Source organism: Cyprinodon variegatus, unplaced genomic scaffold, assembly GCF_000732505.1.
Source record: "Cyprinodon variegatus isolate N-32 unplaced genomic scaffold, C_variegatus-1.0 Scaffold289, whole genome shotgun sequence".
Classification (NCBI taxonomy): Eukaryota; Metazoa; Chordata; class Actinopteri; order Cyprinodontiformes; family Cyprinodontidae; genus Cyprinodon; species Cyprinodon variegatus.
The window spans coordinates 938,402-958,703 of NW_015150742.1; the positions used below are offsets into that span (position 1 = coordinate 938,402).

The 20,302-nt window shown below is 39.1% G+C and overlaps 1 protein-coding gene across 1 annotated transcript; it reads left to right on the plus strand.

Annotated features, from left to right (window-relative positions):
• The first annotated feature begins 678 nt into the window (after positions 1–678).
• Positions 679–8,132, plus strand: LOC107090307 (protein sprouty homolog 2-like). The gene is made up of 2 exons (XM_015383619.1): positions 679–1,078; positions 6,116–8,132. Exon 2 carries the CDS (start codon positions 6,164–6,166, stop codon positions 7,217–7,219), a length of 1,056 nt encoding a protein of 351 aa, XP_015239105.1. The 5' UTR covers positions 679–1,078; positions 6,116–6,163; the 3' UTR covers positions 7,220–8,132.
• Positions 8,133–20,302: the final 12,170 nt, after the last annotated feature.

The following is a 20,302-nucleotide window of genomic DNA, read 5'->3' on the forward strand; positions in this document are numbered from 1 at the left end:
TATATATATATATATATATATATGAGTCGGAAAGGTATCTATGATCGGATTTATTTATTTTTTTTATCCCCTAAAAAATAGATTGGAGATGAATTAATAAATACAATTTACAATTACGATTAAACAATTCAATTCAAAATGAACAATTTTCAAATTTTATGATTTAAATGTTACATTTAATTTATTTATTTATTTATTTCCTTTTTCAGATACACTCCTGGCCCTCCATACAAATAACCAGTAGGTGGCGTTGGAAAAAGAGCATGATTTAAATCCAGAACTGCTTTCAATAAATGTAGATCCACACGAAGCCTCATCAATTAAGTCAGGTTTATTACTCAATGAGCATTTACCCTATTAATATAATAATATAAGGTAATTTTATTGTGTTCTGTCTTTTTTAAACTCTTGAAAAAATAAACAAAGCACAGCCATGTGTCTCTGTTGTGCCTGAAAAGTAACGTGGCGGGGTAAAGAAGTGGGTCAGGGGCGATAAGAAAAGCAGAAAGTTTTTTGAGAGGCCATGCAGGACATGCAGAGGCTGAAATTGATCAGACTGGGGTGTGAGCGCCTGCTTTTCTAGGGGCCAATGGCTGAGGACCGGATGCGAGATATCCGCTGCAACAACAAGCACTTTGTCCCCCCCTCCTCTCTCTCTCTTTGACGCCATGCACGGCCCAGATCCCGACCTCCTCCCCGGAAAAAGAGAGAGAAAACAAAAAACAAAATAAAAAAAAAACACGAGAAGAAAAAAAAATAGTTTTCTACCCCACAGTGTGTAAGATTGAACACTGCGAGAAGATATCTCCGAGCCTGGAGGGTGTTTTTTTTACGCGTTTTCCTTCTTTTCTTGACTTTTTAGAGGAGTTGGACTGATGTTTTCAATGCCTCGTGCTCTTTTACGCACGGGATTGACGTGTGAACGCAGCGCGCTGGTGAAAATGAGCGACGCTTGGAAAGTTTCTCAATGGATTTCGCAGACGGCTTTCACGACTGAGCTGCGGGAGTGAAAAGAAAACAAAAAAACGGAAATTTTGACTTATTTTGCCTGAACTGGAGCTAAAGTGTCGAAAACACGGTGAGTGAGCGCTTTTTATTACACATGTATAAACAAAGAAGGTTGTTTATTAAACAATACGTACTTATTGGCTAAATACATTTCTTTACCTTGTTTGCTTTCAATCAGAATTAATTAAACTGCGTGCTTTAATGTTAATAATTGGCTTTTATTGGAAAAAAATAACTTTTTTGCTTAATCTAAAATGAATTCGACTGAATAAAGTGGATTTCTTTTCTTATTTTTAATGCACAGTTGATTATTTAGATGTCTATGGATCAACACAAATTAATTACAGGGCTTTGACGTGAAAATATAAGTATTTAAGGTTTGTAAAGTGAGTTGCATATGTGTTTAGTCCCCTTTAGTGTTCTCTAAAGAACCAACTAGAGATCCTTTCTGCAGATAAGGCAGATTGGAAGGAGGCCTTTTGCAAGTTCTGAATTTGCATTTGAATTTTAACCAACAGGTTGATTATCCTTTTGTTGTTCTGACAGAAAAAGAATGATTTATCAGGGTTGCTGTCGTGTTGGAAGACGAACCTTCACCCCTTTCTTCAATCTTTTGCAGCCTCTTGTATCCATCTCCCCATCAATATGACCATTTCCCCACAGCACAACACTGCCACCGCCGTGGTGTGTGCAAAGAGTTCTCTCCAAACATGGTGTTTGGCATGTAGGTCAAAACATGGCCTACATACAAAAGTCTCATTTTCTGAGAGCACGGTTTTCTGCATTATATTCTGTGTTCCTCTCATGGCTTGTAACAAACATCGTATGCTGCACAAATGGGCTTTGGACATGCAGGTCCTTTAAAGTTCCCACATTACTCTTGGCTCTTGATCTGTTTAATGCTTTGTAGGTGAGTTTATGTGCTAGACCACATCTAGGTAGGTTTGCATTTATTGTCATTTTTCTAGATGATGGATTGAACAGAAGTTTTGGGTATTTTCAACCTGAACCTTCCTTTAAACATCTCCAAAGTTTTCCTCCTGACTTCTCGGCTGCATTCTTTGGCCTTCTTGATGCTGTTTTTGTTGTTAAATGCCGTCAAACAAAAAAAACACCTTCAAAGAACACCTGGATGTTCATTACACAAAACTGGCCTCCATTTGCTTCTTGATTTCCGGATTTTATTCAGATGTACCAAAGTAAAAAGGCTGAATACAAATCCATGTGTTATTTTTACATAATTTTGAGAACCCTTCATATTTCCTTTTAGGAATCAGTTAAAAATCCCTTCGCCTATTTTACAGCACCACAGCCCTGTGCTTTCTGTCCCACACACTGCGACCAACATGGCCTGCACTCTGCACCCCTGAGTAGACGAGGGGCCCCTCCTCTGTCAGCCTTCAGTGTGAGCATGCCTGCAAAACCCCCCAGTCGCTGGTTCCTGTGCACATACGCCACTTTGCAATGGTGTCTTTGCCCCTTTGACTTTTATGGGGACCAAAAAAATGGGACCCGTCTGAAACATTTCTCTTTGTTGACATTTATCGCAGCTGCATGATATAATGCGAGTATCTTGACCGTTATATAACCGTTTTCTCCACATACGGTGTCAAAAGAGATTCTACTAGCACATAAAGAAAATTGCAAGTTTGACACTGAGAAATATTTTTACTTGAAAAACCGTAAGATGGTCGATTTGCTTTAATTTTAAGGGCATGAAGGAGAACATATTCATGTTTGTGGCTAAAATTTGAAGACTTACTGCTACAGGTACGATAATGTCACTTTTGCTTTTGAACTAAAAAAAATAAAAATTATGATTAAATATCTTAAAAAAGAAATTTTGTACATTTTGTACAAATGTTATTCTTTTTGATGACTTTCTCTTTTTAGACTTTTGTTGAGAATAAGCAAGCTGTTAGATATGGTTAATTAGCTGGCAGCGGGCCAGCAGTCTGCTGCTTTACAAATATAACGAACAGAGTGGACTAACTTTATTTTTAAACCATCTTGCATTAATAACAGTGACAAGTGGCTCTCCTGCTAGTTTCCATACCAAAACTGTCAGGTTTTTTAGGGGGGTGTTGATTTGGGCTGAACCAATCGGATTAATTGTGATTAATTGATCACTGAAATAGTTTTCAACTAATTTAGTAATCAATTAACTGGAGTATAGAGACTGTAAAACTTGCCTTTAGCTAACAGAGTAACCCACTTTGAGCAGTAATTATACCAAAATTGTAAAAAAAAAAATTACATTTTGCATTTAAGATTAAAAAAAAAACGTATTTGTCTGTCAATGTGCTCTTTCTCCACTCATCAAGTGGAAAAGTTTTGGTTTCACCTGCTTTAGTTTGATATCAAATCTTCTTTAAGGGGCCTTTTGCTCTCCAATTATTAATCGGTAGTCGAAAAAATTATTGTCAGATTTATCAGATTAAAATAATCGTTAGTCCTTATACAGCTTTTTCACTTCCGATACGATACTTTAGCTTTGAGAATTAGCCAGTAATGACATTGACTCAATAAAATATTGGCCAGAATCATACCGGCTTTAATAACTTATTTTATACTGTAAAATGTTACAAAAAAGGGCTTGATTAATTAATATTACTAAAACAGGGTGCAAAAGTCAACAAGAAAAGGTATGCACACAAATAACTTATGTAAAATTTAACCAATAAGTTACAGAAACCTAAAATATTTACTACCATGGCATTGAACAAACCCTATAGGAGCCTTATTTCAGGCCAGCTAACTGGCAGAGCACAGCAACCTGCTCCAAACACTGTTGGAAATTTGCACTCCTGATCATTTATGTTGGATCTCGTTAAAAGGACCTAACTGTAAAACTAAAGTGTTTTTACACCAAGTCGCCTGGCCTGGTTCATATCGTGTGGATAACATTCCAAGAGTCGAAGATTGTTTCTCAATCTATTGAAATAATCATCAACTAATTTAGTAATTCATTACTCATTAACTGTAGTATAGAGACTAAAACAAGCCTGTAGCTGAGAGAGTGACACATTCAGAGCAGTTTTTACATCAAAATTGTGAAAAATTATACAAACATTTTGCATTTAAAATAAAAAATATATATATTTGTCTATCAATATGCTCTATATAGAACTCCTCAAGTTGAAAAGTTTTAGTTTAACCTGGTTTACTTTTGTAAAAAAATCTTCTTCAAGGAACTTTTGGCTATCATGTTATCAATCGATTAATCGAAAGAATAATCTACACATTAATCGATTTGCAAAATAATCGTTAGTTGCAGCCCTAATTATATATTTTGCAGTATTACATAGACTATAATTGTTCCTGTTATAAAACCCTGAATCGAAATAACGTGATATAAAATCTATACACCATAAACTAATTATTAGTCAGAATAAAAAACTTTTTTTTCACTATAATTGATCAGTATCCATAACTACAAGAGGAAATAAGGTTGTTGGCAATGATAAGTACGCAGACACAAAAAGGAAGTCAGCCAAGACTGAACGTAATGCCTGGGTGTACCAATAAGTAACAACATAACCTGAGCCCAGATAGAGGCGGGCAAATTCACAAAAATCACATGAAGAATGTTCAGATTCTTTCCACTAGTCAAACCCTACCCAAAACACAAACACTCTTACACTCACCTGTAGAGGTGAGTATTGGCATGAGTGTTGTGATTCGATACATGTCGCGATACTTGGGTCACGATACGATATTATCACGATATTGCAGTATCACTATATATTGCCATATTTTCCCCGGCTATCAAAATCAAATGATGAGATAAAACAGCAAGTGCTGTATATTTTCATCAGAAAATATTGATTAGGTATTATTATACATGTTGTTTGGGGTTTTCTTCCACTGTGACTGCCTCAAATACAGATTTGGTGCTGCACGCACAGTTAAAGGGCTCCACAGCGCTTTCTGCCAGAGTGGTGGTGCAGAGGTAGCCCATTTTCCCATCACTGTTTTATGTAACCATTTTTTTTTTAAATCGATACTAAGAAGTGAAAGATCGATATTATATTGGGCAGCCGAATATCACGATATATCGCCAAAACGATTATTTCCCACACCCCTACTCACCTGGGGCCCTTTTTGTTGTGGTGCTTTCATCTTGTCTTTCATGCTCTTAAAAACACAGCAATGCAAATAATAGGTGAAACAGAATGGGTGTTCCTTGTATTTTTTTTGTCATTCATCAGACAATAGTTCTTTATATGTTGTCAAACCTGAGCAGGTTGGTCCTCAATTGAGAAGAAAAAATACAACTCTTAATCTTATACGAACTACTGAGGTTGGCTTCTTTTTGTCGGCACAGATTAACATTATTTTATTCCATTGAAGTTCAGTGTGTCAACATGTATCTTGACCCTGGATATCTCACCGACTTGTAATATTTAAAGTATGTGGGTCAGAGCTTTTAGTGTTGGGGTCTTCTCTTTGAGTGGTGGTTGAGTATGGCTTCTGCCAGAGCTCAATAAAACCATGTGAAAATGCTGAACATTGATCACCAGCATTTGAGCTCTTTAAAAAAGAAAAAGGTTAACCCTGTTCCGGTTTAGATTAGAAATCTTTTCTGTGCAGGTTTTTCATGTAATGAAAGAAGATGGAAAGTGAGTATTTTTTAAGGCTCGATCAGAGAGGAAGTGAATTTTCTTCCCTTTGGCAATGGCTATTCAACGCTGTCATGGGTGCGGGGAAGCAGGAAGTTTTTAACAAACAGCCTTCAGGGAAGCATCTGCATTCAGATGAGATATTGCTTTTAAAACATAAAGCCTGGCTGTGGAACTCAATATGCCCCCAAGCAAACAAACTTCCCTGTTTCTGAGTGCACACAAAGAGCGTCTGTAGCTTGTGGCTCCAGAGACTCCCCTCTAATGTCAGACTTTGAATCTGGGCGTCCAAACAGATGCTGCCCCTGAGCTTTAGGTTATTAGAACAACTTTGTAATCAAACGGATCCATCTCTCCTCCTAACACTGACCTGTGTGTAGGGCTTATTTCCATAGCAGTGCTTTTACAGATATCTGTCATTATTTGCATGACATCATTTGCATGGGTTGTCTTACAGGGATAAAAACTTTCTGTCTCTCCAACAGGACTTCAGATGTGTCCCCAGCCGGCTACAGAGGCCCTTCAGTCCCAAGATGGATTCCAGAAGCCAGAACGACAGCGACGGAGGAGGAGGACTCCATGGGGTGTTGGCCTCATCGACTGGATTGGCAAACATGGCGCATGACGAAGGGCGAGCACAACCAGGGTCTCTGCAAACCATAGAGAGTCCCTCAGATCCCGGGCTGAACTGCAGGTTACGGCCACACACTCCACCAGTGTTGTCTCTGGATCAGATAAGAATAAGTGGTGGTAGTAATGAGTATACAGATGGACCCTCGGCTGCTCAAAGGTCTCCAGCCACCCAGCAACGGAGGACTGATGTGGTTACATCAACAGGTCAAAGGACCAATAGACAGCAGGAGAATGAGGAAGAGAGGGCCAACAACCTCCGAAATCTGTATGCAGTGACTCATCGCGGGAACGCAAATACAGCCGTCTCTTCAAGAGAGGGTGTGTCCCAGGCTTCTGTTGTGGAGGTCTCCCAGGAAAGCATCCGAAGCATTGCAGGAAGTAGTCCTTTGGGTCAGGGGGTTATCAGCAGCCCAGTGACTGGCAATGAGATAATCAGAAACCAGCCAAAACGCTCAGAGCCAAATTCAGAGGAGCTGAAACCTCTGAATGATCAGTGCAGAGACATAGAAAGCGTCCCAGGCAGCAAAACCCCTTTAAAAAAGGACAAACACTCAAACAAATGTGGGTCCTGCGGCCGGTGCAGGTGCTCGGAGTGCGCCCGGCCGAGGGCGCTTCCCTCCTGCTGGTTGTGTGGCCAGCGCTGCTTGTGTTCACCATACAACACCGTGGAGTACGGGACATGCATCTGCTGCATCAAGGGCCTTTTCTACCACTGCTCCAATGACGATGAGGACACCTGCGCGGACAAGCCGTGCTCCTGCTCTCAGTCGCACTGCTGTGTTCGCTGGACCACCATCTCGTTCTTGTCCTTGTTCTTCCCCTGTCTGTTGTGCTACCTCCCAGCTAAAGGATGCCTGGCCATGTGCCAGTGCTGCTATGACGGAGTCAAACGACCTGGGTGTCGATGCAAGAACCCAACCCCAACCCGCTGTCATGACGATAGCACACAAACGTAGGCCAGGATGGAAACAGGCATGGATTGACCACCCTCCACTCTGACTGAACTGCAAAATGTCAAGCAGTGTGATTAGAATCATCTAATAATGTCATTTTGGTTGCTGTCTTTACATCCATCTGGGATGTCGGGGGGATAAAATGTAACCGGTAAAGGCACTGGAGGTGCATTTACTCACCCTAGAGTTAGGAGTTTCACTTGAAAGGTCAACCAAAATAAGCACTCCACATTTCAAGGTATGAAATCTTATTTAACTACTGTTTTGTCTTAAAATAAAAATTCTCTTCACTCAAGTGCCGTGATATTACCTAATACAGTCCACGCAGATGGCTTTGGGTTGTTCTATTATTAACATTTTATATAGACTGTACTCTCAAAGGAAACTTCTATATGTCACTAACTGTATGTAACGTAGTAATGGAGTAAGGACGTACAATAGAAAATGACAAATGTTTTATATAAATACTGTAAAAAAGTATACATATATATATATATATGTATCAACTGTGAAAAGTTCTCTGTTGTTCCAGAGGCACTTTGGTTTAACTGCTTGTTTTTGGATCAGTCAGCTAAAATTCCTGCAAAGTTCCTGCGTTCACTGTCATGTCTATCAATCATATTTTTGAATAATTTACGACAGAAAGATCTTAGTTCTGATTCTACCTGTAAATTGTACAGTGACCTTATATGAAAAGTATATTTTCTAATTCCAAAATTTGCCTAGTGTAAAGTTCAGAAGATATATTTATTTGAAGGTTTTAATATTTTATGAGGAGAAATATTTATTTTGAGAAAACATTGCTAAAAGGCGTTAGCCTTCTCCGGGGCTGCTCGGCAGATTTGACCTGAACAGCTTGCCATGGATTAGAATATGAACATATTAACATATGAAATTAAAAAGCCTTGAAATCTAACAGAGGTATTGTGCTTTCTGTTGCCTGACAATAAAAAAAACAAATGAGTGTTATGAACAGTATGGAACGTCGATCTAAATGCTATGCCTCTTTCGACTTTATTTTCTGTTGCTATTGTCGTTAGCTTTTTTTTTTCTCTTTAGTCCAAGTTTTGTTTTGGAATTCCTGTTTTGGAAGTCCCTGCAGGCAAAACATGAAGCTCCTCACACTTGTTGACAGCGTGCAGGCCGGTATGCATTCAAAGCTGTGATTGACATGTTGAGGCCAAGCCTGCTCTCGCTTGTTCGATGCACCGTCACCCCCATCACCCCCCATCCCCTGCCTTTGACTGACAAAGGGGGTTGTTTTACATAATTATAAACTTGCCCCCATTTTACAGACAGTGGTGGAAGAGATAAAAAAAAAAAAATAAACGGGCTGAATCCTATTAGAGGCAGAAAAAGCAGAGTTGATCTGGTGTTTAGTCTTTGCAGCCCTCCTCTCACTCTGCATTGTGTCAGCTGTGAATGAAGAAGGGAAGCGCAAGTGAGATGGGGGCTAAGGTTGTTTGGAAGAGGGTCCGCTAAGGGTTAAAAGCGTCACTTTGAATGACAAAGACCAAACAGTTTACCCCTTTTTCAGCCCCTTATGCATTCATCCTGTTCTCAATAGTTAGGGGGCTTTTTTGGCACCCCTACGCTCTTCTCGGGTACCTGCTACCACTTGGTATTCCCTAAGGGAGATTGCTGAGTTGTTTGGAAAGGGGGGCAGAGGGTGCACACTGTTGGATTTTTATTAATTCTTTTTTTTTTTACTAAAAATCAACTGTCATTTAATGATTTGCAATTCTAAACCTCCTTGATTACTTGTTAGCTTGTCCAAAATCATCCAATAGAGACTTATTTGGCTGATACACCAGAAAATCCAAAGAGATCCGGTCCAGAGAGTGTTTATCCATCGAGAAGTTGCAAGGGATTTGGCAACAGAGTAGAGGGAGGAGGAGGACAGGATATGAATCGAAGGGGGAGAGAAGGGGGGGGCTTGGTAAGGCCCGAGAAGGGCTCTCTTTGTTGGTTTTAGCCACCGTGGCCCCTGCGGTTCGTGGCGTTTTGGGGCAGAGCGGCCCATTCACCATGTTCACCAAGGCAGAACGCAGCACAGGAAGACAGGAAGGAAGCGGGGCTATTCTTCATGGAAGCATTGTCTGTCTGTGTGACAGGACCAGGCTTAAGCAATCAAACAGCCCTGTGAAAGAGCAGGGGCGGGGAGGGAAAACAGAGCCACCGATTGCCGGGAAATGACGGAGGTTTGCTCTCCTGTATGAAAATGTAAAAAAAAAAATACAACTTTTATCAGCATGCAAAGGCTTTATATTCAACGATGGTGAAATCTGAATAAGGTCAGAATTCCCCTTGCAGGATTGAAGGTCAAACCAGGATTCAAGTTAAGTAGTTTATAGGAAAATGGAATGTTTTATGGAAAAAAGCTGTTTGCTTACCAAGTTATAATTGGTAAACTTTTTTTAATATCAACTTTAAAACAAAATAGGAATAGGTTTTACAGGCAATATGGTGACTTAAAAGTTTTATTTTTTTATTTTTATTGTTTTCTACTGCTGTATTTAGGACCATATACAGAAAGAAAAGCATTGCGCCATATTTTCATTTATAGTTCTCAAGGTAGGTAGAACAATAAATGTAATAAATCCATTATAATCATTCCCCCCCTTTTTTAATTTTTTTTACTCAGGTTATCTTCAAAGTAAATAAAAAATTAAGGCCCTATGATTTTTTTAGCGTATCTCATATGATAGAGGGGAACTTCTATCCGCTCTCACCTCTTACAACATTTCCAGCCTTGCCCGAGGTCCCATTTTATTCAGACAAAAATGTACTTGTTTTATAACCCTTTTTAGCACTTTCTAAAAATGGCTTTTCTTCATATGGCTAAAAAGACAATGCTCAGAATGAGATTGAACAAAGCTGTCTGTGTGAAACAGGGATGCTCAAAAAACAGAAGGGGGGCCAAAAAAAAAAAAAAACCCAAAACAAAATCAGACATCGCACCTTACTCTCTGCTCTACCGGTGAAGACGTTTTCTCAGAAAGTGGAACTTTTCTTTTATGTTTTCCGATGTGGGCGGCTGACAGATGAATGCGTGTAAAGCTCAAAGCCGAGGCGCACCCCCCCACCACCACCTGAATGTGGTTTAACTTTCCACTGAGCTTGTCCTCTGCTACTGTCATACTTAAAGTTTTAGTCGAGGTGCTGAAAGAGGTGAAATCTGCTCAGCTCACAATTAACAAGTTTGATGCTCTTTTCAACAGGAAAGGGTAGTCATCCACACAACCTAAGCTTCCAAGGTAAATTATGTGCCTTCTATGTACCTTCTGCTGCTCAATCAGTCCCAGTGACAGCTGAACTACTGTTATGCCTTAAGGAAGAAGATTACAGCAGCCGAGAAAGCAAACACACACCGACTAGGGAGCACATTTGTCATAAAGGTTTAGTGGGTGGGTATAAAGCAGAGGGCGTGCAAAAGAGGACACCAAGCAAGCAGCAGGAGAGTCTTTGCTCATGGTAAACGGGTAAAATCTGGACCTGCAGGCGTGCATTTGTCCCGATGCTTGCGTATTCTTGCACACGTGTGCGTATCCGCCAACAGAATAAAGTTCCCCCCCAGACAATGAAAGCTTCACTGGAGGGCCCAAGTCTTAATGGCTGCACTTAACTTCAATCCGCCACAGGAAGTTGGTTCATCTGCATGCCTTTACACACACAAACACAAGAGAGTCAGTCCGCTGCTGACAGCCAGTGGATATTTGTTGGCGACGCGGAGGCTGCGAGGCTCTTTGCAGCTTAGTGGCCAATTGTTGTTCACCCAGACGCACACACACACACTCACCCACACACACTAAAAGCTTAGAGCTTCAGTTGTTATCCTGAAAAGCAATCCTGATCCCCCCGCAACACAGTAGGACAGACACACATTAAAAAGAGGAATTAGTGCGGTCTGACAGCTCACTATAACACATGGCACTTAACGTGTGGATGTGTGCATTCGTGGCAATTATGTGTGTGTTTTGGGAAGGTCCATTCACATATGAATGTGTGTGTGTGTGTAATCAGGAACAGACGGTGAATTATAAAATAAGGGTTTGCATACAGTGTGGAGAATAGCAGGCATTTAGTGCATATAGGCTCAGCCAAACACTGTTTTCACACATCCATCCAGATATTAAAGCAGATCCCTTGGAGACTACATAGTGCCTTTAACAAAGATGCAAGATTTCAAAAATAAGGGAAACTTGGATTATATTTAAGTTTTGATCTGTTTTTAATTACCCTTCTTACAGAGTTTAACCAACAAGAAAGAGCTAACAGTGTAAGAAATCCTAGAATGTAATTTTTATAGTCCATTTTAGTGGTTCCAAAAGTTTGTTTTTAAAAGAAAATAATTATTAAAACATCGTAGAACAGTTTTAATGTAAAATTTATATCAGAACTGAAACAATTATTTGGATTAAACAATGATTGAAATAACCGTCAACTAGTTTAGTAATTGATTAATCGGTAGGGTATAGAGTCTAAAACAGGCCTTAAGTTGATAGAAATACCCACTTAGAGAAGTAATTACACCAAAATTGTGAAGAAATATGTGTAAATATGTTGCATTTAGAATAATGAAAGTTTTTCTTCTGTCAATGTGCAACAGTTTTGATTTGCTATCTGATTATAATCATTAATTTAAAAAAAAGAATCCACAGATTAATTGATTATCAAAAACATAGTTAGTTGCAACCATAATTTATTCATATTATACTTAATAAGTAATGCCAATGAAGGTCCACTGGATTTATAACAACTCATCTTTGATGATGGGCTCCAAAACCAAGGAAGATTTTCTTTCATTCATTCATTCAAGTTTAAGTTCACTCTACAGATCAATGTCAGAACTCTATCTGGTTTTCTCCTAAAGATCTTGAAAGATGGAAAAAATAAAACTAAAATTAGTCAATCCCTAAATCTACCATTGGATAAAAAAAACTGGCCTGCCCTGATAATACCCTGATACAATATCAAAAGCCAGAAAGTTTACTGCTTAGTAAGTTCAATAAAGATATTTAAAGGGTGTGTTTTTCAGAGGTTTGCTGCTGTTGAGTTAATGTAAATGTTCAATATCTTACCAGTGACAGATAACTGGTGGTCTTATAATATTATTTTTCCAATGGCTAATTAATGCAGGTCTGGGACAAAAGAGAACTCCAATATAAAAAAAGGTTTAGGTTTAAACCTTTACACAGCTCTGAGGTTTATATTAAACGGTTGACTTCAGAGGTATTTGGATATTTACTCATAAAATTTAGATAATCCATAGTCGTTTCTTCCTGGTTTATTCCTTTTTGCTATCTAATTAGTGTTTTTTTGTATTTCAGGATTTTAGCAGACCTGTCTACCTGGGGACATTTCATACACACTCTTTTTTTTCTATGTCTATGCTTTTAAATATGTGATTAGAATCAATTTTTTTTTTTTTATCTATCAGCAAAATGTCAGAGCGTGATTTTGTTTTGACCATGTGCATCATTGTTCCTTTTTTTTTATCACAGTTCTGTTTGCTCAGCCTTTAAACAATTACTATCATTTTACAGAAGTTTTTTTTTTTACACTGAAACAATAATACGGATGACAGACTGAAACAATACCTCTTCACTTTGAACAGTAAAGTTGTACAAGAAGTGAGAGAGCCAAACAGTAAAAAGCCTAACGCCATCCTTATTTACATATCTCTTCAAAATAGTATTCAATTAAAGTTTTATTTAATCCAACATTCAGTTCTAAATGTACCCAAAGTGATGCTTAGACAATGAACCAGAGGAAGATGATAATTTAAAACTACATGGTTCATTCATTATGATATATTTCATCCGGATCCTGTGGGACAGACCTAAAGCAACTTTTTTCAGTCGATTATAAGAAACTGGTAGATGGATCAGTGGAGTTAATGTCAGCCACAAGGAGTAAGGCAATTGAACAGTAGGAATTTGCAGCATTAGGAAAAAACACATTGGTATAAAAGGAAATTAAAAACAGGCTTCATTCTTTGTTGTATCTGTTAGGGATTCTTTCCTTTAAAAGGAATAAAATAAATTACTATGGGACATTTGTAATGTGTTAATCGGTGTTAACTAGGGTTATTCTAATATGTTCAGGCTTTTCAAGGTTTTTTATCACCCTTGAGAAAAAAAAAATAAAACATTTAACCCCTGACTCCAAAAAGAAAACATTTTTTTTCATATACATATATTCTGTTATCTGGTTTTCTTTGACATAGTTTTGTTATATGTCTTTAAATCCTCCTAACACTGACCTGTGTGTGTGTGCGTTTAAAGATATCTGTCATTATTTGCATGACATCATTTGTATGGGTTGTCTTAACCCCACTTCCAAACCCCACTAAATGGATGATTTTGAACCAAAAAAAATACAGGTCAATGTTTTTAGATGCTGTTGGGTAAATAAATACATTTTATATTTGCAGGTCGTTAAGAAAGTTTGCCAAATTAGCACAATTCTCCTTCGTTCTAACAAGTCATGTTCTTTTTTATGGCTTAAAATTTCTTTGATACATATCCAAACTCATTTGTCTATTTTCACTGAACACCATGCACTTTACAAGCTACATCCATTATGTTTTTACATAAACCGTTTCTTTTCCTCGAGACAATTTGCAAACCAACTTCCCTATTTTGCAGGTGCCTCATTCATCCTAAATGACATCATATAAACGCCTACCTGAATAGTGCCATTGAGACCCAGGTGAAGCTATTCAAATTGGCACACAAGGGAAGACGATGAGGACATTTGCAAGTCTGATCTCATTAAATAACTGGAAAGTGAAGAAAAAAAAATATAAAACGATTCTGCTCTATAAGCATGTGGCAACAGTTGAATATTTCTGAAAGCTTGGATGTTCAGCAGCGAGTTTAAAAGGAGGACAAAAGGAAAAGAGGGGGAAATTATCTTTAAAAATAGATTTAATGCAAAAAATACTAAAGGATAAGTACAGGATAATGGAATTCACTGCAGTTGAATGTGTTTTCGTTCTCTTGCTAGTTTATTTCATGCAGACTACCAGTGTTGTGAATGTGTGAAGCAATAGTGGCACAAAAACCATCAGTTTTTAATAATTGTAAAATAATCGATTACAACACATGAGTAGTTGGGCTTAGAGCAATCACTTCCTTAAAACTGTGATCCTTTAGCCCTGTTTCAGACTACACATTATTTAGAAGTGGCAACCACAAAATGTAGGCTTAAGTTTCAAAGGAAATTGGGCAACATTTCTAGAGTAGAACCTCATCTTCGTTTTAGAGAAACAGATACTAGCGAAGATGCTCCTCACTACTTCCATTATAAACTTTTTTTTTGATTATTTGGTGAAAACATGAAGAAAATCTCCCCTATTTCTGATGTACTATATCTCTCCTGAGGGGAATTGGAGATCTCAGGTCTGTCATGTAGCTATGAGAGCTCTGCCAGCCACAGGGTTTCGTTACCATTCACAGGTGCGGCATGCTGACAAGCTCATGATGAAAGCAAAGCCAAGATGTGTCTGACTGTGTGTGCACTCGTATGTACGGAGGAGTTTTCCTGACCTGAGGACAGAAATTTGTCAATGGCTGCAGAGATTGTCAACATAGCTCAAATTCCTCTGGAGTCCAAACAACTGGTGACAAGTTTGGAAGCTCGTAAGAAAGAGGGAGAGGCTTTTTAGCCAAAGTTTGCCACTCTGTAGCAAGCGTAGATGAAATATTGCATGAGATAAAGGCTCCTCTGTTCCTCTTTTACAGCTGTGACGTATGGAGAAGCAAAGCAGCAGCAGTGAGCTAGAGTTGTAAAAGGTTTTACTGTGGAGATTCAAAATATCAAAAAGGTTTGCCAACCGGAGCATTTGGCCGTAATGTCTCAAATATGAATGGCTTTTCAAGAATGTGTTAATTTCACTCAAAGTAAGATGAGAAACACTTGATATACCATAAAAGATTACACATAAGAAAAGGGATTTGTTCAACCAACACAATGAAACAGAGAAAAGTCAAATTAACCTATAGAAGATATGATAACTTACATTGAAATATGGAACTTACGACAATTGTTCATTTACACACAGTGGAATATTAGTTATGTCTAAGCAGATTCCATGATCATCACTTTAGGTTTTGGGATGTGTCTAGTGTCCACTTTTTTCAATTGTCTAACAATTGGAAATTAGGGACACATTTTCTGAGCATGGTGACATTGACTGTTACCATATTCAGAGAAAACCATGGAATAATTATATATAAACTCGACAACAATGTGGCAGTGTTATGATGTGGGACTGATGTGCTCCTAGTGACGTTTTTTGGATTACACAAGGTGAAAAAAAATACTAAAAATTAATGACTAACCCATTATTCCACAACTTAAACTAACACCTAGATAACCGAATTTGAACAAAGTGCAGTTTTATAAATAAACACAAATAAAGATATGAAAATATAAATAAAGATCTGAGTAATTGGTTTATAAGTAATGACAATGCAAGGAAAATAAACTCTACATTACCATTTTTTTTTCTAGCCTTCAATAAGGTACTAGTACAACAGACATTTAACAAAATCTTAGAGGCCATGCACATTTGCAGCCTGTACATGTTAATAAAAAAACACATTTAATCAAACTTTTGTACCCAGATTCTTATTTTTAAAAACATCAGAGTGATATGATGCTTAATAATTTCATTGTGGGAAACGGAGACTCCTTCTAAAAGGTTTCATTGAATAATTAATTAGATTGAAGATGCTTCAGATTATGACCAGCATGTCACTCAAGTCTAAATGTGTGCACCTCAATGTACATTTTCATGCAAAAAAAGATCCAAAGTTTTTCCACTGAGAGGCAAAATAAGGTAACGTCCACCTATATTCTATTTAATCATTGAAATGTTCTTCAGATAAACTTCCATCAAAAGAAAAACACCAATGGATGATCCTACTATCTCTATATTTCTATTTGAATGAAATGTGCCTTATTTTAAGAAATTGATGAGGAAAAAAAGGTGCACTTTTCCTTAAACTGTATCCTCCTTTGAAATTAAAGGCCAGAAGTAGACGATTTGCAAATCAACTAACCCTCAGAAACCAGAAAACCCAGGTCAATAGTACCCAATTGGATGCAGAGGGCCTATTTGGACAGAAGGAATGTTGTTTCAACGTTTTAGGTTCAGTAAGGACCAGTAAAAAAATGTTAGTGTTACACATGTAAGGGCACATGAAAAGTCACTTGCCAATTTGATGTTTTTAGAACTTACCTAATACATTCCACCTCTACAGGCCCCTGTAGGCAGTTACACCAAGATAGCCTTTTTGCTGGGACCCAAAAGTTCGAGAAAAACAAGACACACAGTTAGCATGTCATCTCTTTAGGAGCACCACTGCAGCTGGTCCTGAGCCAAAAGCAACAGAATTCCTTCAGCTTGGTATGCCTGTCTGATTAATATAGAAAACAGAGTGCTTTTTCTGGGCTAATTTAGTGTAGAAGTGTGGCACTTTCCCGGTCGTTAAGTTGTCTGTCAAAATAACGAGGCATGTCGTCCATGGCAGGGAAGGACTGAGCATGAACCCTGAGGGAGCACTGTTAGGATTTGCCTCAATTCCTTAAATATTCGCTATGATCATCAATCCGGTTAAGTGGTCTCTCTGCACAGTTTGGCCAATTCGCTTCCTTTGGGATATTGTCTTTCTCAGCAGGTCAAACTTTATCCAGTTTAACAGCTAACATGGCAACAGCCTGGCCAAAGACAGTAGACCACTGGACACATGTAGCAATGGTGACTTGGTCTTAAGTTGTTAGTTAAACAGACGATACCCGGAATGTATGGGTAAAGGTAAGAGGGCATTCTTTAAACTGAGTAGGGCAAGCAGTCTGGACCTTCCCGCTGCAGACCTTGCACAGAACTTGAAAAAGTTTTTGATTATATACAGAGAATTTCATTGTTTAAACAAAAATAAATGATGTCATTTCCCAAAGAAGCAAATAAATTCCACTGGGACAAGATAAAGCTAACCACTATCAATTTTCTTGTCTCTTAAGAGACGTCAACAGAGACAGCTTTTGATAACAGGAAGACACATTTCAAGTAAACGCATCACAATCTGTCTGTATAGGATGGAACAACAGGACTTGAATGAGGGAAAATGCTTCTGCGATTGAGTGGCATGTGAAGCTGGGTTATAGCATCTTTACAACTCCACTTCTTGTTGGGTTTCCTCATCTCTGCGGTGGCTAGGACCCAGTATTCCAAAAAAGAAAAATCACTGCACTGTGTTTTCCAATTTGGAAGACATTTCGCTTCCCATGCAGAAAGCTTTCTCACTTCAAAATGTCTGGAGTAGCGTTGAGCTCCAGGCTTTTATAGAATAGTCAAACAAAAACCTTTTTATGGCTTAAGGGCTATGTATACTCCCGCAGCAGCGTGTCACTGTTAGCTTGTCGCAGGTATGATGCAGATATTTTTGATCTATGCGCAATTTTGAAGCATGGTCTGCGCTATGTTATTCCACCCCACAACACAAGAGGGACAATCACGAACTAGTAGTGGGTCCAGATACGGCCAAGGCAGTGAGGAAGTGTAAAAATGCAGGGTGCAAGTTTGTGCAATAACAGAGGGACATGACAGAGAAAAAGAGCGGGGATCCATGTGGAAATATTGGTCCTATCGTTCTTGCACACCTCGCTCTTCTAGCTGATCCGTCTTCACGAGTCGTTTTCCACAATGGCGGGCATGCACAGAAAACAAGCCAGTAAGCCAAGCCAAACAGGATAGTGTAGAGCGGATGTAGGATTGACCAATCAGAGACCTCTTTTCTCTCCTCCTTGCGACGCTATCTGCGGCACTGTCTGTGATCACCTACAAATTTGGGGAGGTGCACCAGACTGTCTGCGGAAGGAGGCGCAGCACATCTGCTTTAACTGCCGCACACACATAGGACCTGGTTTCTGAGCATAAACCAGGCCTTTGAAAACATGAAAATTTAACCGAAGACAGATCAACCCCTTCATAATGAGGAGTCATTAAGGTCGTTGTTAACCTACAAAATTAACTTGAAACTGGCCCATGCCTCCGTAATGGGGAGTTGTTAGGGTTGTTATTGGCCTGACTTAACAGGTGTGAGGTTCTGACCATCTGCATGGCAATGAGGTTTGAGGCGATAGTGGGAAGAAATCAACTCCAACCCTGCGTTATACTGTAGGTTTATAGGTCCACAAACTCTGTTTAAGGTTGGTTATTCTCCCTTAATGTAAATGGCTTCCTTCACACCCCTTTCAAACCACCTGTCCTCTTTGTCCAAAATGTGAAAATTCTGGTCCTCGAAAGAGTTTCCTTTGTCCTTAAGGCGTAGGTGGACAGCAGAGTCAGCAGGAGGAGGTAGTTCTCCTGTGTTGAGCCATGCTTCTGTCGAGAGGTTGTTTGGTTTCTCCAATATAAAGATCAGAGCATTCCTTACTGCACTGAAATGCAAACATTACTCGTCTTCTCTTAGGTTTGGGGGTTTTGTCGTTAGGATGCACAAGCCTCTGTCTAAGGGTCTTGTTTGTTTAAAAAGGTAATGGGATTTTGTGTTTGGAGAAAATCCTCTTGAGTTTTTCAGAGACTCCAGCGACATATGGTAAGGCTATGTTTTTGCATTTAATCTTCTCACTGTTATGTTCTGCTACGTGTCTTTTGGATTGGCCATCCCTTTACCTGGATGACTGAGAATCTTCACCAGCCTAGGACCCACTAAAAATAAAGGATTACCAGAACTGTCTGATGCTTCAAGGTCAGTTCAAAAGTTATCCACAAAATGGCTTTAACCCTCGGAGATAAGGGACTAATTGAACATTTGTGAGATGAGCTTAACATAACATGTTCTTCGGCCAGGAATGGTGGCTGTGGCAAAATGTCTGGGTTGTTATGGAGCAAACTAAAAATAATGGAACAAAAGGCAATCATTTTATAGAATCATTTGCAGCAATACAGGTTGAGACTTTGTCTCTTCTTGTGTAAGGTGCAAGTAATAGCCATTCATCTTAGTAATTTCCTTTCTAGCCTTTACCTGTGTGTATAGGCTTTCAGCCAAGCACTCATATCAGGATATTTTTGAAGAAGTCATACAAATATTTAGAGGAAGTTACTTATTAAGTACCTCGTCTCCCTGTGCCAAGATAAGCCTTGTGTTTCTGCAGCTTAAACCAAACCAAAATCCTCTATGTGAGCTTAGGGAATGTGTTTTTTTTTTTCCCATGTTTCTTGGAAAGCTGCAGAGCAACAGTTCCTTTAGGTTTAGACTCACACATAGTTATTGACCCTCAAATTCAGCTTGTCCCTACAGACACAGCTCTGCCTTTTGAGACTGTGCAGGGGGAGCGGCTAAAGATCGCCATAAAGTTTGCTGTTGACATCGACAAAGCGGTCTCTGTTCTCTCCCCCCCTCCCACGCCTGCTTCCCTATTCTCCCCCACACATTTCATAGCTTCTCTCTTCTATATCCCGCTCTCGCCTAGCTGTCCCCCACTGCCTCTCTCCTTTCTGTCTTTATGTCAACCCCCCGCAGCCCCTCTTTCTCCACCTCCATCCTCTCTTTGGCTCTCTTCCCTCTTCACATTTCGGATGTAGGGCAACAGAAAAGGAAGCAGCGCCAAGCTCTGTTTGACAGGGTGTGTGTGTGGGGTGGGGGGGGGAGCTGGGGCAAGGGCTGCAGCTAAAGAGACTATTTCAGGGGGTCAGCGTGCCTGTGTGATTCTGCGGAGTGACTGCAGTTGCCAAACCTCTAATCAGAAAGACCCTCTTTACATTTAGAAACTGCTGAAGCAAATGCGAATGGCAACTTTGTTGTTTTTGCTAAACTGACAACATGTTCTCCACATGAAATAGTGGTGTAAAATTGGAGCCCCTGGACACAAACAAAAGGAATCCATAGAGCTTTTACAGGGACAATGAAAAAGGAAAATCACCATATATTTAAAGTTTTAAAAAAGGGATAACAGAACCCTGCGGAACCTTGCACTTAAGTGTAACAGACATAGGCTTTAATTCGATTCCTAGATGATAAGAGACAAACAGTCTAAAACTAGGCCAGAAATGCCCACCTAACATTTCAGTGT

What these genes read in the sequence shown, in the direction of transcription:
- LOC107090307 (XM_015383619.1), top strand. Translation starts at nt 6,164, where the DNA reads ATGGATTCCAGAAGCCAGAACGACAGCGACGGAGGAGGAGGACTCCAT.